Here is a 22,347-nt window from a genome sequence, read left to right on the forward strand (position 1 = left end):
GACTGGAGTTTGTCCAGGTCTCAGACTCTCCCCAGTAACCTGAAATTTCTGTTAGCAGTATCTGCCTCTCCCTCCCACATTCCCACTCTAGTTCAACACAGAGATCCAGGGAGATCTAGAGTGAGAATCAGATGGCCATGACTCAAATATGTAAAAGTAGCTTTTTATTCCTCTTTTCATTTAAAAATTTCAAAACTACAGGGTAAATAAATGGAAAAGGATAGCAATACTTTTGTGCCCAATCACAGCAAATGGTCTATACTTGTTTCAAAGAAGCCTGGCAGGTCAGAGCCCCTTTGGGGGCATTTCTTGGAAAGACAGCCAATGTGGACAGCAAGACACAACAAGGGAGCCGGAACGGCCCTGCTGAAGTGCTCAGGTTGGGAAGTAGGGAAAGGCTTGGGATAAAGATACACCAAGACCAGACCAAGCTAGGAAATGCCTTAGCCCTTGGAAACTTCAATTACCCAGAGGTAGCTTCACTCCTATCTTTAGAGGCTGTGGGAGGAAAAAAACCAAGTCAGAAGAACAAGACAATCCAAATGCATCCTTTACCTAGGGCTATCCCTGATCTCAATAGCTATTTTTGGAATGTCTCCTTCATCCCACATTAGCTAGAAACACGGGGAGCCAGAAAGCTGATGGTTTCCAAGAACAGGAAAAGACACGGCATTTGCAGTATTTATTCATCTCTTTCTTGCCCAGACTTTATCCTCCACTCTGCTCCATGCTGGAAAACTGGCTCTTGCACCCTTTGTGGCTCCTGCTTCTTCCTGCTGTATACACTTGTCATCCTGAAGATTTATCCTAGACAAAGGATCTTGAGGTGAGAATGTTTTCATGTCTTCTGTAGGGAAAGCAGGAGAAAAGGGAAGGGTGATGGCCTCTTTTAACCCTAAAAGTTAAAGGCTCTTCTTCCAAGAACATAGCAGGTGGAAGGCTGGGAGACTTAGACAGATTGGCACATCACATCAACATTGGCAACTTTTAACTTTACACATTGAATGTAATACCAAACACAAACCAAACACGTTCATCATCTCAAGAGTACTGCATCCCAACCCTACCTAAACCACAGGAATTGGGTTCGATCTGGTGCCTGGGAGTGATCACAGGAAAGAAAATGAGGATGGGAGCATCTGGTGCTTTTTTAAAATGGTGCAACACACCCACCCATCATGTCACAAAGCTCCCCATCTGGTGCTGTGACCCACCTCTGGCAGAAAGCCAAACAGGGTCCCAGGTGCCTTCTATATCTCACTCACTCCTCCGATTTTCTAAGGGGTGCTACTAACCCAAAGAAACAGATCCTAGAAAAAGAGAGGTAAGTCTCTGGAGAGCTACTGAGGCATACTGCTAAAACTGGGAGACGCAAGAAGTGATTGCAGAGTTGTCCCAACACTGTTGCCGGAAATTCCTGGACCCCAAATCCCTGGGGAAGCCCAGGACTCTACTGCTTCTGTCTACTAAGAGCAGTTTCTGGGTCCTGTTTCTGAAGTCTGACTGAAATTCACCACCTAAAAATGATCTACCTCTACCCCAAAGCTTCTGGCTCTTCAGTCATTCTCATCTTCATCCTCAATTTGAAACCGTTTCTTCTTTTGGATTCCTGGAGCTCTGGACTCTAGTGCTATGGGAATGAAAGGGGTGAGAAGAGAGAGAGAATCTAAATATGTTATGGGGAAAGAAGGACAGTAGCACTGATCTTCGGGATTGAAGGGAAGAGTGCTAGAGGTCAGAAGAAAAAGCAGGTCCCTGTCAGACTCCCTACCTTTGTTCTTGCCCTCATCCTCCTCCTGTTCTTCATCGCTGTCCAGCAGTTGTCGCTTCCTGGGTACCATTTGCAGCTGTTCTTTCTCACCAGTGGTCCCTTCCCCTGAGATGACCATGAGAGGCATGGAATTAGAGAACTGGGCCCTCATCTTCTCAAAATACCCTATCAGCCCTCTAGATCAACATGGCTAGCCCATAGTTAGTACCCAACAGGTAAGTGGTCCTACCGCTGGGGGACACCGGGCCAGCTTTCTTTTTCCGGGCCAACTGGAGGGCCCTCAGGGCTTGTGCTCGCTGTTCCTTTTGGTGCTCCTCCTCAGGGTTTTGCTCTCCAGGGACTTTCGGTTCTAGTCCTGGCCGAAGTTTTTGCTCCTCCTCTGGCTGACTCAAAGAAGCTGCTATCCTCCGGAGCTGGGAAGGACTCAGCTTGGCTGGAATCCTCCAGAAGGTTTCCTACAGGTGCAAACAAGTTGAAAATGAAAGCAGTAGGAAAGGAGCAGACTCTACTTCACCCGATCTTGATAATATTCATTGAAAAATATGATTCATTGAATAAACTCTACTTATTGCTTATTTATCCAGTATATGCACAATGTCTAGTACAGTGCCTCATACAGCACAAAGCTCCCAGTAAATTCAGTTGTTAATTAAATAAATGAATGAATGGGGGTGCCTGGGTGGCCCAGTTGGTTGAGCATCAGACTTCAGCTCAGGTCATGATCTCACAGTTCATGGGTTCAAGCCCTGAGTCAGGCTCTGTGCTAAGACCTCAGAACATGGAGCCTGCTTCAGATTCTGTCTCCTTCTCTCTCTGCCCCACCCCTGCTCTGTCTCTCTCTCTCAAAAATAAACATTAAAAAAATTTTTTTAAATAACAAAATAAATGAATGAATGGATATTGGGGATGCAAAGATAAATCAGATATGATCCCTGCTTTCAAGGAACCCACAATCTAATGGGAGAAAGAACCAACATACTGTAATCTCACAGGATGGGGGCTACATCAAGGGAATGAATAAATCCCAGCTACCAAAGTTATTACTTTCACTTTAGAGGTTGAAGGAGTGGTAGGGACTGCTTCTCTGAGGAGGTAAGAACTGAATAGACTCTTGAAGGTCAAGCGGAGGGTCGTCAGGAAGATGGGTGATGTGTGTGTCACCTTGTATGTGTGGCTGGAGCCGTCCAATGGAGGGACTGGCACGATCAACTGTGTGGATATATGAGAAGCTTACTGTTTGGAGAGTAGAAAGTAGTCCAGGAGGAGGATGGGGAAACACAGGTGTGTGGGTGGCGTGGCCATGAGGCTGCAAAGGCTGGTCAAGGCCAAGCATGCCACTCAGAGGTCAAGGACTCTGTCCTGCCAACAGTGCAGAACCATCCAGTTGGTTGGTTCAGGAGAGTAATATAATCTCTTCTGGAGAGAAAGGGAAGTAATGGACAGGGGAGTAATACAATCAAAATTCCACTTTAGAAAGGTAACTTGTGGGGTGCCTAGGTGGCTCAGGTGGTTAGGTCTTGATCTCAGGGTTGCGAGTTTGAGCCCCACACTGGGCTCTACACTGGGCATGGAGCCTACTTAATAAGGGAAAAATAAAAAGAAAATAAGAAGGGAAGGAAGGAAGGGAGGAAGGGATGAGGGAAACTCAGGACAACATGGAAGATGGACTAGGGGAAGGCGAGATCAGAGAAGATGAACAGGATGGCTGCTGCAGGAGTCTTGGTCAAAGTTGAGAGGAAATGAGGTCAGAGATGGCAACTGCAACGAGGAGAAAGACATGTACGTATTTTAAAATAGCAGTAATATGCCATAGCTGATACCGTAACTGGCATACTTACCTGCCCAGAGGAAGGAGGCCGAACTCCTAGCTTGCGCAACAGCCGTTGAAACTGTTCATTTTCCATTGCTTCCTCATTTTCTTCTGTCAACGGCACCAAAGGCACTGCCTGCGAGCAGCCTAGAATAGGGCCAGTAGTCATGTGGTGAAGTTTTGAAGAAAGAACTGGTCATCCATCCCACGGCCAGCTCTCCAGCAGCCTCCAGTACCCCAGCCCCGAAAACCATCATTTATCCACTCACCATCCTCTTCTCGATCATCTGCTACTCGAATCAGGCAGTTCTGGAGCCACAGAAGGGGAGCAGAAAAGCCTAAGGGAAGGAGGGAAACTTAGAATTGGCCCATACTACCAACCCCTCCACCTGAGACATCTCTCGTAGGCCAAGTCCTCACCTTCCTGATACAGGCTTTGTCCAAGGTTTTCAGTTGAAAGCACTGAGCTACCCTGGGCTTGCTCTGCTTCTGAGTCCTCCTCTTTCTCTTCATCTTCTTCACTCTCTTCCTCTGGCAGGATTTCCTCTTCTTCCAGATCTTCCTGGCAAAAATCTTTCAGGGACTCCTCTCCATTAGGCTAAAAAGGAAACAAGATGAAGAACTGAGTGGAGTCCGTTGGTTCTTGACCACTCCTGGAAACTGGTGGGGTGTGTGTGTGTGTGGAGGGGAAGACACCTAGCCAGAGAGCTTAAGGCAGGAAGAATCTGGGTGAGCTACCTCTGAGGGGCACTTCAGGGGGAGTAGGCCCAGCCTGCAGAGCCAGGGAAAGACTGTTACCGAGCTCGAGGGTGCCAGCTTCTTCCGGCGTTTCTTATATAGCTCCCGCCGCTCAGCCACCAGCCCCAGAGCCAGCAGCTTATCCACTATTCGGGCCCGTGAGCGTTTGGCTGTGATATTCTTCATGATATGACCTAGCACATCTACAAAGAGAGAAAGTGTAAGTTCCCTAAAGCAACAGGGGAAACGGAGGAGTGAAAGACAGCAGAGGTCTTTGGAAAGAGTCTAATTCAATTCACTCACAAATGACACCACAGGTATGGTAAGTGGAAAGAAGGAATGAGATAAGCCTTCCTTGGGAACAGGAGGCAGGGGGAAGCAATGGCCAGCTCGGCTCTCTCATCTCCAAGGTTCCCTGAGCTTCCACTCACCATCTGAGTCCTGGAACTCCTCAAAAAGCCGCTGCAACTCCAGCTCCTGATCTTCTGTCCACAGTACAATATGGGTTCCTTTCCTGCTTAAGGAGACGTCAGTGGAAGAGGGGGCCCAGGGAGCAAACTGAGGACCGAGGACTCCCAATTTCAATGCCCTCCAGAACATGTGCCTCTACCTTTGGAAGCCCTTGACACTGTCAGCCAGTCCCAGCCGTACCAGATGGTGGATAACTTGCTTGCGTGTCCGAGGGGTTTTCAGGTGCACCAAGATGGTGTCTACCACATCCTGACCTAACGTGGAGGGGGAGTGAGACAGTAAAGAGGGGTCCTGGAGCTCAGGCTGCCTGCTTCAAAAATCTTCAGATCTCAAGGACTCATACCTTCCACATCCTTATGGGCGAGGTACAGTTCCTGAAGCTGGGCCTCCTCCTCTGGGCTCCACACCAGGGGTCTGCGACTGGAAGATCTAAATGGGGAAAGGAGGGGTGCCTGGGTGGCTCAATTAGTTAAGCATCACACACTTTGATTTCGGCTCAGATCGTGATCTCATGGGTTTTCGAGTTTGAGCCCCGCATCAGGCTGCTTGCACTGACAGTGCAGAGCCTGCTTAGAAGTCTCTCTCTCCCTCTCTCCCTGCTCCTCCTATGCACAAACTCTCTCTCAAAATAAATAAATAAATAAATAAATAAATAAATAAATAAATAAACAAACAAACAAACTTAAATAAAATAAAATAAAAATAGGGGTGCTTGGGTGGCTCAGTCAGTTAAGCATCTGACTTCGGCTCAGGTCACGATCTCATGGTCTGTGAGTTACAGCCTCGTGTCAGGCTCTGTGCTGACAGCTTAGAGCCTGAAACCTGCTTCGGATTCTGTGCCCCTCTCTCTCTCCGCCCCTCCCCTGCTCATGCTGTCTCAAAAATAAATAAATGTTAAAAAAATAAATGAATAAAAATAAAAATAAATTGACAAATGGGGAAAGGAGAAAGGGAACATGTAGGATGTTGGCCCCAAAGAGGAGACCAAAGGCCCTCTTTGGTCAGCTCCAAAAGGAACAAGAAGGACAACGCAGGTGACTGAAAGGAGCCACTAGCAGTGGCCTAAGGTGTGCTTCCTTTCCTTCATTCTCCTTCCACTTATGAACCCAAAGGCCAAATGAAGAGATTTTCTGGGTTGGGCCTACAGAAGCGGACACTGCAGGGGCTGAGCAGATTATGGGGAAAGGAGAGGAGCTGAGATACAGGGAAAGAGGCAAACATTTCCATGAATCTTTATGGTTTCCCAGCACATTTTGGGACAGGGCACCTTTGGGACAAGGGCCACCCCACTGCCAACTGACCATCCCCACGAAGGCTGGTGAAGGAAGGAAACTAGAGCAGACAGGAGATAGGCTCCAGACCCACTTCCTCTCTTGGGTGATCTCAGGGAAAGCAATTCACCTTGGGAGCTTATTTTTTCACCTATTAAAGAGGAAGAAAGTCAGACTATCTGATCTGCAAGCTCTTCCAGCTTTGACAGTCTGTGACTGTGTCACCCACCATTACTGCCCATCCTTTCCCATCCTGAAGCTCACCCGCCATCCAGAGAGCCATAGCCCTCGGCCATCTCTCGAACCACAGCTGTGTTCTTCCAGAACAGCAGCTCCACAAAGGCTTTTTGGTTGACTGCAGCCAACGCAAAGAACTTGCCCAGGATGTACTTGGCAAAAGTCACTAGCTCCTGTGGGATGAGGAAGCTGCTATGAAACCTCTGGCCTAAATGGACATATAAACCAGGCCCTCCAGCCATTTTCTACCTATTCCCAGCTGCCTCTCCTCACTCAGACTCCCCTACCCTGCCCCTCCAGCTCTGTCCACCTGCCTGCCTACTTCCTCACCGATCTCTCCTCTCTTAGCCCTTGACATCACTCAGCACCCTTTATCTCTTGCAGACTACCCTTCATTACCCCCGGACCCCCCTATGCCTCTCCATCCCTGTTCCTTGGTATGCCCTCACTTTATAGGCCCCAGCAGCTGGGTCACTAAGCAGACGGTTGAAGAGGCAGAAGAGGGAGAGCTGGAAAAGGAGGGCTTCCATTTTGAGGTCATGGGCCAGCCGGTGCAGCATCTTGACAATGCAGTGGTTAGTGTGGGCACTGTTCTGTCGGTAGCTCCGCAGCAGCAGCACGTAGGCTCGCACAACAGTTGAGCTTGCAAAACTGCACCAAGACACAGAGAAAGAGGCTGTCAGCATGAGAAAGACAGTGATGGCCCTCCCAGCTCTGTAGTCGCCAACCTGGGACCAACTCAGTCTGCTCAGCCCGCACCGTTTCAGGTAGTCCAGAAAATTAAATTCTTTTTCTGACACCTGGACCGCTTGCAACTCTTCCTCCTCCTCCTCCTCCTCCTCTTCCTCTTCTTCCTCTGCCCCTTGTTCCTCTGGCCCCTGCTGCCCTATAGGAAGAGTGAGAATTAGGGGCACCTGGGTGGCTCAGTCGGTTAAGTACTTGACTCTTGGTTTTGGCTGAAGTCATGATCTCCTGTTTCATGGGTTCGAGCCCCACATCAGGCTCTGCGCTGACAGTGCAGAGACTGCTTGGGATGCTTTCTCTCCCTCTTACTCTGCCCCTCCCCCGCTTGCTCTCTGTCTCTCTCAAAATGAATACATAAACTTTAAAAAATTAAAAAAAAAACCCAACAGAAAACAAAAAAGAAAGACCGAGGATTATTGGATCTCTGTGATGCTGGTTCTAGAAAAGAACTGGAAGGACAGAGATGTGAAGGAAATGGAGACTCACGGGGAAGCGGGGCACAGAGAATCTGTTTCAGCAATTGGATCTCTTCCTCTGCAGAAATGTCTTGAGAGCCAAACACATCTCCCTCTGGCCACACCTCCCTGAAGCCCAGAGAAAAAAAAAGACTTTAACCAGGAAGAATATGAGTTATAATTTGAAGTGAGAAGTGAGAGAAGGAATTTCATTTGCAGCCAGAAAGAGAATGCAAACTGTCACTCAAAGATAAAACAAAGACTCTGGGGAAATTTTCCCTCATAGGCCACATTGCAACGAGGGGCACCTGGGTGGCTCAGTTGGTTAAGCATCTGACTTCGGCTCAGGTCATGATCTTAACGGTTCGTGGGTTTGAGCCCCGCGTCGGGCTCTGTGCCGACAGCTTGGAGCCTGGAGCCAGCTTTAGATTCTGTGTCTCCCTCTCTCTCTCTCCCCCTCCCCCACTTATGCTCTCTCTCTCTCTCTCTCTCTCTCTCAAAAATAAAGAAACATTAAAAAAAATTTTAGGGGGCCTGGGTGGCTCAGTCGGTTAAGTGTCCAACTTCAGCTGAGATCATGATCTTGCGGTGTGTGAGTTTGGGCCCTGCATGGGGCTCTGTGCTGACAGTTCAGAGCCTGGAGCCTGCTTTGGATTCTGTGTCTCCTCCTCTCTCTGCTCCTTCTATGCTCATGCTCTATCTCTCTCTGTCTCTCAATAATAATAAATAAATATTAAGAAAAAAAATTTTAATAAAAATAAGCCACATTGCAATGAATATCACCATGCAAACAATCTAAATGTCTGACATTTGGTTAAACAAATGTACATTTCATGATGCCATTAACAATTATGGCAATATATCTCGTATCTCTTAAGAAATCCTCACAATATATTAAGAAGTAAAAAAATACTATAAAACAGCATATACAATGTTTCATTTTTGTAAAAGAAGCTGTATAGATCTATATACATCACAGAAGATTAAAAAGCCTGGAAGATTACTCATCAAAATGTTAATGATGATTATCTTCAGCCAATAGAATCATCTATATTTTCCCCCCAATTAATTGTGCTTTCTGATATTTCTCAAAAATAAAATAAAAACAAACAGCAGGGGGGCGTGGGTGGCTCACTCAGTTAAGTGTCGGACTCTTGATTTCGGCTCAAGTCATAATCTCACAGTTTGTGGGTTTGAGCTTCATGTCGGGCTCTGAGCTGACAGAGTGGAGCTTGCTTGGGTTTCTCTGTCTCCCTCTCTCTGCCCCTCCCCTGTTCACACACTCTCTCCAAAAATAAATAAATAAACATTTAAAAACAAACAGCAAAAACCCCACAAAGCCAATCCAAGCTCCCCAGGACTCAGTGCTCAGTACAGAGCCCCCATGCTTCTGAAGGGACTTCTCTCAATTGAAGGCAAAGAACCTTGTACCACAGTGAATGCCTCCCCCTACCCCCGAAATCCAGGAGCTGAATCCAGGAGAAGGGATGAGCAGGGTTCTTACCGGGCAGACCTAAGGAGGGTTAGGGCCTGTGGGGCCTGGCCAGTCAGGAGACAGTCTTGGATCCGCACCATGGCTTCTGCCCGCTGCTCTTCCACTGGCACCTCTGAGGCCGCATCAAAGGGAACCATGGAGTCCAAACTGAGCTCAGGATCCTAGAGAGGGATTAAGGCTATGGGAACAGAGGAGGGAAACCCAGACAGCCTATCGGTGCACTACCCTTGAGAAAGATAGACTTTCTGCAACTACCTACCTGGGCATAGCACTGTAGCTGCTCGGCCAGGGATGGCCACATAGCTTTTAGTTCCCCTGTGCTATAGGAGACATTACCAGAAGCAACAGGCTGATCTTGGACCTTCTTTTTCTTCTTTCTTTTCTTTCGTTTGTTCTATAGAGAAAGAACCATTGTTAGGATGACAGAAAAGCTAAGAGGACTTTTTCCCATCAATGTCTTCTCTATTAATTCATTCACCAGAGGTCTGAATTAATTAATAATCAATAGTCACGGAATGACAACTGTGTGCTATTCATAAGCAATAGGGATGCAACAGTGAACAGTGTATTTCCTTGCCCTTGAGGAGCATACAATCTAGTGGAATCTTGAGACAGGTGGGTAGATAGGTAAATTATAGTACAGTATGGGTAAGACCTAGAATGTGGCTGAGCATAAAATGCCATGGCAAAACTTAAGAGTAGTATTTAACTTATTTCTTGGGATCAGAGATTTCCCAAAAGCAGTTCTAGCTTAACCAAGCCTGTAAAATGAACAGATTTACAATGAGGATAAGAAATTCTACCCAAAAAAGGGGCACCTGGGTGGCTAACTTGGTTTAAGCATCCAACTCTTGATTTTGGCTCAGGTCATGATCTCACCTTTCATGAGTTCAAGCCCTGAGCCAGGCTTGATGCTGATAGAGAGCCTGCTTGGGACTCTCTTTCTCTCCTCCTCTCTCTGTCCCTCCCCAACGTGGTCTTGCACGTCTTTAATCTTTTATTTCATTTCAAGCTCATATTACAATCCCACGTTTAGGGATCTGGGGACCCATATGAGCAGGTTGAGTTATTCTAACGGTAACTAATATAGGATGAGATCCCAGACCTTCTGGCTTTTAATTCAGGGTTCTTTCCATCTCACTACAATGCTTCTGAAGTATAACCAAGAAGGATCACAGCATAATTACTAAACTCTAAAACTGTGAATCCCCATAGTTTATGTGCTTAGCACACAGTAGGTATTTAATAAATGCTTCCTAAATGAATTAAAATATTTATGTTACACTGGAAATAAATCTAAATGAAAAAAGGAAACTATAGTAAACTCACATCAGCAACACCAACAAACCCTTTGCCCTCCTTAGTTCAGAGTAGTTCTAACAGGTGAGCTTAAGCTGCAGAAATATGAGGAGAGTTCCCTGTTCTCTGACCCTTCCCTCATGGCTCTTTCCAAACTGTCCACATGCCGGGGCTGCCCAGTACCTGCACCACCAGGTTCCCACGGCTCCGACAGAACCGCTCCAACATCTTGAGGAAGAGGTGAGTGGTTTCTACCAGGTCACGAAGGAAAGAGCGTGGCTGACATCTCTCATCAAACTTTCGAAAGAGTGCCAGGAACAGCTCTCGGTACTCCATCACATAGAAAATGTTGTCTAGGAATGGAGAAGAGAAAGGAATGGATGGATTGGTCTGGAAACTTTGGTAAAGGGAGAGATGGATGAAGTTGGGACTGCAAAGAGTGAGATTGTGGTCAAGAGATAGGAAAGGCCAGGGTCAGAGACAGGCCAGGGTCTCACTCTTGATGATGCGGCTGCTCTCCCTCACAGCCTCATCTGGGGACATGTCCATCTCATTCACTGTGGCCAGCAGCTCCTGATAGGCCTTCAGGGCCAGGTGCATCCTGTGAGATGAGGAAAAGAGAAGAAATGGAGGACAACTTAGGAAATTGGCTCATGGAAAACGTACCACTTCTAAACCTTCCCTAAAAAAGGTGCCATCAAAAAGAATGACCCAGCCGGTCCCTGCTCCCCATCCTTACCACCTTAATCCTGAAACAGGAAGAAAGTACCACCTGGAATTCAGGAACTCAGATTCCCAACCTAGCTGAGATGCCCACTCTGACCCCAGTTCTCATCCCACTCACCGACGTGCCCAGGAGGCAGCTTCCTTGCGGTCCGTCAGCATCATTTCATAGTAGTTGGTGAGGTTCTGCTCAATGAAGTGGAAGGTACGGACACTGAGGGTCTCAGAAACCAGGCCTGGCCGGAAGGAGGCAGCTCGGTTGAAGGCCATGAAGAAAGCCAAGGCCCACATGTAGTAGGTCTCATCATGCTGCTGAGCCTTCTCTCGCAGCAGGTGATCCTAATGTCGAGGAGAAAAAGACCACCCTGTGACCCCAGGGCTTCCAACTTTCTCCTTGTCCTATGACGATGGGATAAACCCTAGACACCATTATAACCACATTCTAGGACCAGAATTTCCACCCTCTCTTGTTCTCCCCAGGTCTCTCCACATTCCTTTCCCCTTCCTCTGGGGCAATTTCTCTAAGCTTTTTTAAAACTGTCCCAATTGTCCCACTCCTTCCTAACATCCTCACCATCTCTCAAGGGTGCCCTATACCTTGCCCAACTTCTAGTCCACACTCTGGGGTCAGCCTCCTTCAGGCTCCTCCCCAGCTGCCCTTCTTACCCACCACTGGTCCCATCACCTCCCTATCCCATCCTCCCTAGGTTCTCACCTTCACTGAGCCCATGAGCCGGTTATAACAGTTCTCCAGGAACTCAGAGCAGAAGTCTCTGAGGAAGAGTCTCACATTGAGGGCGGAGCGGCGCTGAATGGACAGCTCCTGGGCAGCCTGCCGACGTTTAGGCACCCTTCGGGGCTGCTTTCCCAAATCTGAACTGTAGTTTTGGAGCTGGGGGTGTATGTTGGGGGATCAGAATTACTCCTCATTACCACCCTCCCCTTGCAGCTCTTTCCACATCCCTAGTGCAACCATTTTCTCAGAAGAAACTCTTAGAAGGTTCTCTCCCTCTGGTACTAAATGAAGATACAGGTAAAGACAATAATGCCAGAGGCTCTATTTCTCCTACAGTCTCCAACTTTCTTTCTTTCTTTTTTTTTTAAAGAGTATTCTTTTGGGCCTCCTGGGTGGCTCAGTTGGTTAAGCGTCTGACTTCGGCTCAGGTCATGATCTCACAGTTGGTGGGTATGAGCCCCACTCAGGCTCTGTGCTGACAGCCCGGAGCCTGCTTCAGATTGTGTCTCCCTCTCTCTCTTCCCCTCCCTTGCTCACACTCTCTCAAAAATAAACATTAAAAAAAAAAAACAAATGAGTATTCTTTTCTTTTAAGTTTATTTATTTATTTTTGAGGAAGAGAGAGAGAGCACGAGAAGGGGAGGGGTGGAGAGAGAGGGAGAGGATCCCAAGCTGGCTTGGCACTGTGAGCACTGAGCCTCACATAGGTCTCAAACCAACGAACCGTGAGACCACGACCTGAGCCAAAATCAAGAGTTGGACGCTCAACTCACTGAGCCACCCAGGGGCCCCTCCTACGGTCTCCAACTTTCTAAGCCCAGGAACAGAGATGCTTTACTTCCAGAGAGGCTTATTTACCTTTCTCTCTGTTTTTTCACTTTTATGATTTTAAGTAATCCCTACACCCAACATGGGGCTTGAACTCACAACCCTGAGATAAAGAGTCACATGCTCCACTGACTGAGCCAGCCAGCTGCCCCACTTGCTTACCTTTCTTAGGTACCTTTAACTCCACAGTGTTCTCACCCAAGATGGGAGCATACTCACATTGTGGAGACCTTTATGAAAGATGAGGTCCCTCTCCCCAATGGATTTCAACCCCTGGACAATGTAGGAGCCCCCAAATCGAGAATGTCTGCAGTAAAAAAAAAAAAAAAAAAAAAAAAAGTCCAGGGTGATTCCTCAAATTCTCTGGAAGCTTTATCCCCATTCTCTTTCATCAGCACATCAGAGCCTGCTGTAATTGCAAAGTGTTATCTGATCACCACTATCTTAGCCTTTGGCCTTAGCATTCCATACTGATGGGATGGAACATGGGTAGGGCAGATCCCTGCCACTCACCTGTTGCTTCGCTGAAGGGCTCGAGTCTTCTTTTCTGCCATTTCCCTCTGGCGCAACACCTCCAGTTCTGCCACATCTGTGTTCCGCTCCTTAGCTAAGCGCCCCTGTCCTACTCCCGCCAGCTGTTCAGGGTTCTAGATTTGGAATAAGGAGGAAAGAGTCAGAAGGACTGTCATTCCTTATTGTAGGTTCAGTCCTAGTGAGGACAGAAAAGGTGAATTAAATAGGACTGTTGAATGTACCCCATATTCAAGAGGTAGCTACTCTGTTCCCCATCTGCCACCAGATAATTCGGCCATTATTACAAGAGTAATTCTGGCTATATAGCAGAAAAGTATATGGATGAAGGGACTGGGGAAATAGGCCAGGTACTCACCTGATCACGAAACATAAGGGATACAATCTCTAGCACATGCAGGCTCCACTGTTGCTCAGCAGGTGAGCTGGCCAGAAAGAGAAGCAGGTCATCCAGGCCACTGAGGTGAATTGCCCAGAGAAGCTGGTCATGGACACTGGCGTCATCATCGATCCTCTGAGCAGTGAGTGTGATAAGGGGAGGAAGAGTGGTCATTCAGTTTCACTGCCCTGCCTTGAAGTTCTCCAACTCATCTCTTTTTTTTTTTATTTTTATTTATTTTTTTTATTTTTTTAATTAAAAAAAAAAAAAATTTTTTTTTTAACGTTTATTTATTTTTGAGACAGAGAGAGACAGAGCATGAATGGGGGAGGGTCAGAGAGAGGGAGACACAGAATTTGAAACAGGCTCCAGGCTCTGAGCTGTCAGCACAGAGCCCAACGCGGGGCTTGAACTCACGGACCGTGAGATCATGACCTGAGCTGAAGTCGGCTGCTCAACCGACTGAGCCACCCAGGCGCCCCTCTCCAACTCATCTCTTGAGCAAGGTTCCCCCTGACCTGTCAGAGGGCAGAAAAGCAAAAACGGGCACCTCATCCTAACCAAGCATAAGAAAGCAGACAACCTCTCACCTTTTCTTGATCAAGGTCGGCTGGAACATGGAGAATATTTCTGACCAGCAGCAGGATCCGTTCAATCAGCAAGTTGTCTTCCTCTTGTCGTTCCTCCCAGCCCTAGTCAGAAGGACAGTCAGAGGAAGACACTCCCTGTGGAAGGCAGGCAGCATCTACCCAGGCTGGGGGACGTAGGCTGAGAAGAGAACCAGGATTAAGAAGGAAGAAAAGAGGGGTGCCTGGGTGGCTCAGGGTTAAGTGTCTGACTTTGGCTCAATTCATGATCTTGCGGTTCATGACCTCGAGCCCAGCATGGGGTTCTGTGCTGACAGCTCAGAACCTGGAGCCTGCTTCAGATTCTATGTGTCCCTCTCTTTCTGCCCCTCCCCTGGTCGCTCGCTCGCTCTCTCTCTCTCTCTCTCAAAAATAAACATTTTAAAAAAAGAAAAAAAAAAAAGAAGGAAGGAAAGAGTTCAAGCACTCTGGAGGCAGCCAGAGACAATGGATGGGACTATACATCTGCAAGGACTGGGGCCATATCTCCAAACTGTGCTGTCCTGACAATGCCCAGCCTGGCGCCCTGCCCAGAGGAGGAGCAAGACACTGATGGCCCCCTGGGATCCTGGAAGGTGGAGACCCACTCACCAGCTGTAGCAGCTGATACAAAGTTTCACTGAGGACTCCAAAAGCCTTCTCACTGGCAAAGGCCTGTAAGATAGGGGAATGGACCTTAAGTGGCACCCACCTTCTCCTTCCCTACTGCCCCCAACTTCTGCCCCAGGGACTCTGAAGGAAAACCTCACCTCTTTGTAGGCCTGCAAGTAGGCTAGCACCTGCAGAAAATGGTGACGAAAGCTTGGTTCTTTGGGCACACTGCCAAAACAGAGCAAAGCTGGTTGTGTCAAGTTCACCATCAGCCTGGAGAAACAATGAAAGAGGGAGATGTTCTTACATTTCCCCACCAGAGTCAAACACCAAAATCTACCAGTTCATGGAGTGCCTGGGTGGCTCAGTCAGTTAAACGTCCAACTTGGGCTCAGGTCATGATCTTGTGATTCGTGAGTTTGAACCCCGCATTGGGTTGTCTGCTGTCAGCACAGAGCCCACTTCAGATCCTCTGTTCCCCTCTCTCTGCCCCTCCACTGCTCACATGCTCTCTCCTTCTCTTTTGAAAACAAATAAACATAAAAATATATATATATTAAAAAAATTAAAAAACAAAAGCAAAGATATTTGCTAACGACATATCAGATAAAGGGTTAGTATCCAAAATCTATAAACAACTTATCAAACTCAACACCCAAAAACAAATAATCCAGTGAAGAAATGGGCAAAAGACATGAATAGACACTTCTCCAAAGAAGACATCCAGATGGCCAACCGACACATGAAAAAATGCTCAACATCACTCATCATCAGGGAAATACAAATCAAAACCACAATGAGATACCACCTTACACTTGTCAGAATGGCTAACATTAACAACTCAGGCAACAACAGATGTTGGCGAGGATGCGGAGAAAGAGGATCTCTTTTGCATTGTTGGTGGGAATGCAAGCTGGTGCAGCCACTCTGGAAAACAGTATGGAGGTTCCTCAAAAAACTAAAAATAGAACTACCCTATGACCCAGCAATTGCACTATTAGGTATTTATCCAAGGGATACAGGTGTGCAGTTTCGAAGGGACACATGCACCCCCATGTTTATAGCAGCACTATCAACAATAGCCAAAGTACGGAAAGAGGCCAAATGTCCGTCGATGGATGAATATTTAAAGAAGATGGAGTATTATATATATATATATATATATGTATGTATATATGTATGTACATATACATATATATATATACACACATACATATATACATATATGTATACAATGGAGTATTACTACAATGGAGTATATATATATATATATATATATATATATATATATATATAAATACTCCATATATATATATGTACATATACACATATATATATACATATACGTATATATACACACAATGGCGTATTACTTAGCAATCAAGAAGAATGAAATCTTGCCATTTGCAACTACGTAGATGGAACTGGAGGATATTATGCTAAGTGAAATTAGTCAGTCAGAGAAAGACAAATATCATATGACTGAGGTCATATGAGGACTTTAAGAGACAAAACAGATGAACGTAAGGGAAGGGAAACAAAAATAATATAAAAACAGGGAGGGGGACACAACATAAGAGACTCATAAATATGGAGAACAAACTGAGGGTTACTGGAGGGGTTGTGGGAGGGGGGATGGGCTAAATGGGTAAGGGGCACTAAAGAATCTACTCCTGAAATCATTGTCGCACTATATGCTAACTAATTTGGATGTAAATTTAAAAAAAAATTAAAATTAAAGGGAAAAAAAACCAAAAAACTTACTAGAAAAAAAAAAAAGCAAAAACAAAACAAAACAAACCCCACCAAAACCTATCAGCTCAAACACCAAGGGCTGGTGCATGGTAAAAGTTAAAACGCTGGGGAACCAACCTGATAACAGCATCGAAGAGAGGCTTGTCCTGGCCGTGTTGGGTAAGGATGGGTAGAAGGTCACTCTGCAGGATCTGGGCTGCCCCCAACTGTTGCCGCACATCGCGAGTGTCATCCTCATGCCTCAAGTAGCGGATCAAATCCTTTACACTCTCTTTAGGGACAGAATAAACACTTACAAGAAACCCTGGAAGAAGCTCCACCTTGGCCCATGTGCTATTCATACTCAGGACTTGAGAAATTCTACAGATCTCCTCGATTCAAGCAAGTTTTGTACCTGTTTTCTCCAAAAGGTACTCACCTAAGCAATCTGGTTCTTTGTGGTAAGTGTCTCCCTCTAAGTACCCAAGGGCACTACATGTGGCTAGAAGTTCACAATTCATCATGTACAAGTCCACACACCAGTGGTCCGACCACGAGAGATATAAGATATGTAGAAGCAGGACACAGAAATGATGAGGCCTGTAGAGACAGGGAAAGAAAACAAATGTAGGGTTCTCTCCATGAAAGGGAGAGGGGAACAGAACAGGACCCTAATGCTCTGAGTATTCTGAACAAGGTCCTCAAATGCTTTGCTTTTTTCAGAACCAAAAGTGCTAATCCTAGTTCCAGGAAAAGCTTAAATTAAGGCTTCTACCTAACCAAAACCAAGGAGGTGGAGCACCTGGGGGGCTTAGTCAGTTAAGTTCTGACTTCAGCTCAGGTCATGATCTCCAGTTCCTGAGTTTGAGGCCCAATATCGAGCTCTCTGCTATTAGCGCAGAGACCCCTTCAGAAACCCCCTCTTTCTGCCCCTTCTCCCACTCATGCATGTTCTCTCTCAAAAATATATAAACATTGAAAAAACAAAAAGAAAACAAAAAACAAGGAGGCTCCAAGCCTAAGAATTAAGTACTGCCCCATACTCTAATAACTTAGAACTGAAACTATGAAAACAGTCTGTTTCAGAGTCAAGATAATGCACAGAAAGGTTGGTTAGAGAAAGGCATCAATTCTGAAACTTTTACCCTCAGAGAGCTCTGTAGCCTTTTAGAGGAGGGGGGGAATGAGCTTCCCTCTCCTTTACAGCTCCCTCCACCTCCCATAGCCCTTCCACACACCCTATTACAGCTCTATGTACAAGGGCTCAAAAACCCAACTTTGACCATACAGTGATGCTACGTAGGCTCTAACACTTCTAGGAGCCCTGAGGCATCTGAGGCACTGGAGATGCACGGAGAAAGTTCCTTCACTCTCCTCCCCAATGCTACTCTTAAATTTTGGGAATCTTAGTACAAGCTAGTGTCTAACAGAATGGGTGAGGAAAAGAATTAAACTGATTAAACTCCCCATCTTTCTCTAGAGAAGAATCATCTTCCTTTTCTAAAGCACATCTCTTTTGATTAAAATCCTTACACCCTCATCAGATAATCAAGTAGGCAGAGATTCAGAATCTTGGATGTTTCAGAACCTGACATTGATAACACAGACACACACAAACACATTGCATTTACTAACCTGTTCCTGTGGAAAATCGGGAATATCTGTCAATCCTGTCCCCTCAGCACATTCAGCTACACTGCTCTCAGCCCTTGGTAGCTTCCTCTAAAAAGACCTTTCCCTGTTCCATACCTACCTCCAGCCTGACTCCACCCCTGTTCCCCCAGAGGAAATGGATAGTATCCAAGACACTGAGGTTTAATGCTTGATGTTATCTCCTTGCATTTATGTAACTGGTCTACTTCTCCAGGCTACCTGCTATCCTCTACCCCCTCCTAGTGCTAATCTACTTTCTGAACGCTTAGCCCAGCAAGAGTGAGCCTGTAAAACATTCACTGAATGACCAACTATAAAGTCTGAAGGGAGACTTCTCTTCAATGCCCTTTCTCATAGGACCTGTAGACCCTGAGACCTGGGGTTCAGTGTGGTAGGTATAGTGTGTGAGATCTCTGATTATCTCCTTAGCTACATCCAGCTTTTTCTTTTTCTTTTTTAAGTAGGCTCCACAGTGTGGAGCCCAGTGTGGGGCTTTAACTCGCAACTCTTAGATCAAGACCTGAGCTGAAATCAAGAGTCGGATGCTTAACTGACTGAGCCACCCAGGAGCCCCTTCCAGCTTTTCCAGACAGATCACTGGTGTGCTTACCTATGTGCACACACGCACACACACCCAGACTGAAGGGCTTCCCTGTCTGCTCTCTCCAAGTGGCAGCCTAGGAAGCTGACAACAGAACGGTCCATAAAGATGCTGAACTAGCACATCCTCCTCAAAATAAGACACAGCATCCCATTCTGGCACTACAAGGTGTGAAATGATAGACAAAGCCATGTCTGCGAGGCTCTAATAAGAAAGATAACCTCATACAGTCCCATCTCTCCTTCCCCTATATCTTGCCTCCTCCACTGTAGATCAATTCTATATAAAGATTCAGTATATGTAAAACTGGCCCAACAGAGTACTCAAACATCTGCTTTCAACATATCACCACTTTACCTGAAAGGCAAAATTAACAGAGGTAGTAAGAGCTACCTGTTACCTGACTACCTATTACCTGGCAACCAAACTAAGATAGGGGAGGGGAAAGGAGATAGCAAAGGAGCAGCCCTTGCAGACATGAGAAGGGAAGATGTTATGTAAGAGACGCAGGACCTCAGGTTCTAATCCCCTGCAGTTTTGACAAAACCAGAAAGACACAGGCAAAGCAGAAGAAGAAACGGGTCAGAAGACCTATTATAAAGCTTTCAGGTTATGAAGCAAGCTGGTAATCTTGGGCCTATTCATTAGAACTGGAATAACAGGGGCGCCTAGGTGGCTCAGTCGGTTGAGCGTCCCACTTCGGCTCAGGTCATGATCTCTCGGTCTGTGGGTTTGAGCCCCGCACCAGGCTCTGTGCTGACAGCTCAGAGCCTGGAACCTGCTTCAGATTCTGTCTCCCTCTCTCTCTGCCCCTCCCCCACTCATGCTCTGTCTCTCTGTCAAAAATAAATAAACATTAAAAAAAAAAGAACTGGAATAACAGAGCTCTCACAGGTGTTTCAGCTGTGGAACACACTATTAAAAAAATCAGCCAGGGACAGAAAACTTACAGTTCACTCTTTTCATTCATTTAACTAGAAGCTACTCAGTCTGGTCTCATCTTCCTCTCCCAGACCACTTACAATCTGATTGTCTTATTCTCCTCTACTAAATGTTGTCCTATGCATTTCTGAATGCACTCAATTCTTTCATAGGAGAATCATTCAGTAGAAACAAACACAAAGAACAGTACAATGGTCAGAGGTGGGATCAGAGTCCTAGCTTCACTGCCTCCTTCCTATTCTTCACCAAGTCAGTCAGTCACAGAAAAGATGCTGTGGCAGCCACAGAGGTGCCCGTTCAGAGATTTTTCTTCAAGAAAGAGCTTATGGGGGCGCCTGGGTGGCTCAGTTGGTTAAGCGTCCAGCTCTTGATTTTGGCTCAGGTCATGATCTCACACTCATGACATCAAACCCTGCATCAGGCTCTTTGGGGCTCCATGAAGCCTGCTTAAGATTCTCCCTCTCGAAAGAAAGAAAAGAAAAGAAAAGAAAAGAAAAGAAAAGAAAAGAAAAGAAAAGAAAAGAAAAGAAAAGAAAAGAAAAGAAAAGAAAAAAGAAAAGAAAAGAACTTGTCATTCAGCTGCAAAGAATGCAGCTAGCTGACAGCTCCTCCAGGATCCACCTCAGTCCCATCCTTCCTGGGCAGTCCCCCAGCTAATGATAAGCATAGGGGTCCTGGGGCCTAGCCATTTCTGTCCAACAAGGATTCCTCTATTAGGCAATCTTTGCTTCTGAGTTTCTCACTGGCTCAGCTGAGACTCTCACCGCCCCCAACTTTGCTAGCCCCTTGATCTATCACAGGCACTCCTAACTCTATCTCAGTGTCTGCTCCCCAGAGGTCCTGAACTGACAGATCCCTACCCCACTTCCATTATACGGTTATTGTATTATGAAAATCCAGTTAAGTTACATCACAACACATTGCAAACTCAGATGGATAATATAAAGTTAAAATGAAAATCAGTGGTTTTCATGCTTTATGATTTCATGTATCATTATATATCCCCCAAGCTGGAGAAGCGATCTTGACTGGTAAGGATATTAAAAATAGGAACATTAAAAATAAACTTTTTAAAAACCCCATGAACATCTATTAACACCAATGTTTCATAAAAGGAAAAGCTTAACACACATATACAAAAAGTAGCTATTATATAATCTCAGCTATGTCCTTTCCCTTAAGGTTCATAAACAAGTCTTTATCAAGAGTCACATGCTCTACTGACTGAGCCATCCAGGTGCCTCTGAAAGAATTAATTTTGAATTAATGGATTATCCTGGGTTACAACCTTTGAACCAATGAGCTCATTTTGGAGATTACAACCCAACAAAACAATTCAAAAAAGAGAAGTAATCACTGATACAAAACCAAAAACAATACCTCTTCCTAATACATTCTAGTTTATAAAATGTTTTCATAGCTTTAACTTCACTTTGAACCTCACAACAGGCCTAAGTGATAAATACAATCATTTCCATTTCACAGGTAAAGAAACAGTCTCAGAGTCTCAGAGAGAATAGAGAATATACACTTCAGTAAGATGTTTATAGATGAGTTATCTTTAATGGCAAAGCATTGGAAACAAGTCAGATATCCCAAGTCTGGGAACAGTTAGGAAAACTCTGGAATGTTAATAAACAATATATCATATAAAAACTAACTGCAGGGCACCTGGGTGCCTCAGTTGGTTGAATATCCGGCTCTTGGTTTTGGCTCAAGTCATGGTCTTGGGTTTGGGCCCTGCTTGAGATTCTTTCTCTCTCTTCCTCTCTCTGCACCTCCCCTGCTCTCTCTCTCTTAAAATGGATAAATATCAAAAGCAAAAACAAAAAACAAAAAAACACTGCACACTAAAATTCAAAAGCTTAGGGGCACCTGGATGGCTCAGTCATTTAAGCTTCTGACTTCAGCTCAGGTCATGATCTCTTTTATTTAAAAAAAAATTTTTTTTAATGTTTATTTACTTTTGAGGGAGAGAGAGACAGAGTGAAAGCAGGAAAGGGGCAGAAAGATGGAGACACAGAATCTGAAGCAGACTCCAGGCTCTGAGCTGTCAGCATAGAGCCTGATGCGGGCTCGAACCCATGAACTGTGAGATCATGATGTGAGCCGAAGTCAGACATTCAACTGACTGAGCCACACACGTGTCCCAGGTCATGATCTCTTGGTTTGTGAATTAGAGCCCTGCATCTGGCTCTCTGCTGTCAACCCAAAGCTTGCTTCAGATCCTCTGGACACCCCCCTCTGCCCTTTCCCTGTTCAGGCACGTGCATGCATGCACATGCTCTCTCACTCTCAAAAATGAATAAACATTTAAAAAAAGGATTAGAAAATGAACAAACATTTTAAAAACAGGCGTTTAAAATAAATAAAAATTCAAAGGCTTACATTTTTAAAAAGGCACATAAAGTAGAATGTTCACAATAACAACCACATAAAAATGTGAATGCTCCGGAGGTATCTGGCTTCATTCAGCTCAGGCCATGATCTCACATTTTGTGGGCTCGAGCCCCACATCGGGCTCTATGCTTACAGCTTGCCCTGCGTCAGGGTTCTGTGCTGACAGCTTGGAACCTGGAGCCTGCTTCAGATTCTGTGTCTCCCTCTCTCTCTACCCCTCCCCTACTTGCACTTTGTCTCTCTCAAAAATAAGTAAACATTAAAAAAGTAAATAAATAAAATAAAGATATTCAGGGCACCTGGGTGGCTCAG

General features: G+C 45.7%; 1 protein-coding gene across 4 annotated transcripts in view; it reads right to left on the reverse strand.

Moving 5' to 3' along the window:
* Positions 1-668: 668 nt before the first annotated feature.
* Positions 669-22,347, reverse strand: part of TIMELESS (timeless circadian regulator) — a 29,371-nt gene continuing 7,692 nt past the window's right edge. For 2 of the 4 annotated variants that reach the window (XM_015085076.3, XM_053226378.1), the window contains exons 2-30: positions 16,879-17,039; positions 16,578-16,731; positions 14,864-14,978; positions 14,706-14,768; positions 14,079-14,180; positions 13,468-13,623; positions 13,092-13,225; positions 12,798-12,885; positions 11,730-11,906; positions 11,136-11,353; positions 10,789-10,892; positions 10,475-10,644; positions 9,252-9,386; positions 9,002-9,153; positions 7,529-7,626; positions 7,058-7,184; positions 6,748-6,949; positions 6,326-6,471; positions 5,134-5,219; positions 4,930-5,044; positions 4,751-4,833; positions 4,380-4,522; positions 4,002-4,179; positions 3,851-3,919; positions 3,610-3,728; positions 2,001-2,226; positions 1,772-1,876; positions 1,533-1,630; positions 669-847 (exon numbers count right to left, since the gene is read on the reverse strand). In XM_015085076.3, coding sequence (XP_014940562.3) covers positions 1,557-1,630; positions 1,772-1,876; positions 2,001-2,226; positions 3,610-3,728; positions 3,851-3,919; positions 4,002-4,179; positions 4,380-4,522; positions 4,751-4,833; positions 4,930-5,044; positions 5,134-5,219; positions 6,326-6,471; positions 6,748-6,949; positions 7,058-7,184; positions 7,529-7,626; positions 9,002-9,153; positions 9,252-9,386; positions 10,475-10,644; positions 10,789-10,892; positions 11,136-11,353; positions 11,730-11,906; positions 12,798-12,885; positions 13,092-13,225; positions 13,468-13,623; positions 14,079-14,180; positions 14,706-14,768; positions 14,864-14,978; positions 16,578-16,731; positions 16,879-16,963 — 3,624 coding nt within the window. In that variant the 5' untranslated portion in view covers positions 16,964-17,039 and the 3' untranslated portion in view covers positions 669-847; positions 1,533-1,556. Of the gene's footprint in view, positions 848-1,532; positions 1,631-1,771; positions 1,877-2,000; positions 2,227-3,609; positions 3,729-3,850; positions 3,920-4,001; positions 4,180-4,379; positions 4,523-4,750; positions 4,834-4,929; positions 5,045-5,133; positions 5,220-6,325; positions 6,472-6,747; positions 6,950-7,057; positions 7,185-7,528; positions 7,627-9,001; positions 9,154-9,251; positions 9,387-10,474; positions 10,645-10,788; positions 10,893-11,135; positions 11,354-11,729; positions 11,907-12,797; positions 12,886-13,091; positions 13,226-13,467; positions 13,624-14,078; positions 14,181-14,705; positions 14,769-14,863; positions 14,979-16,577; positions 16,732-16,878; positions 17,040-18,074; positions 18,360-22,347 lie in introns of those variants that run through there. The other 2 variants (XM_027071472.2, XM_015085077.3) reach the window with 2 other exon arrangements.

This window comes from Acinonyx jubatus, chromosome B4 (assembly GCF_027475565.1).
Source record: "Acinonyx jubatus isolate Ajub_Pintada_27869175 chromosome B4, VMU_Ajub_asm_v1.0, whole genome shotgun sequence".
Lineage (NCBI taxonomy): Eukaryota > Metazoa > Chordata > Mammalia > Carnivora > Felidae > Acinonyx > Acinonyx jubatus.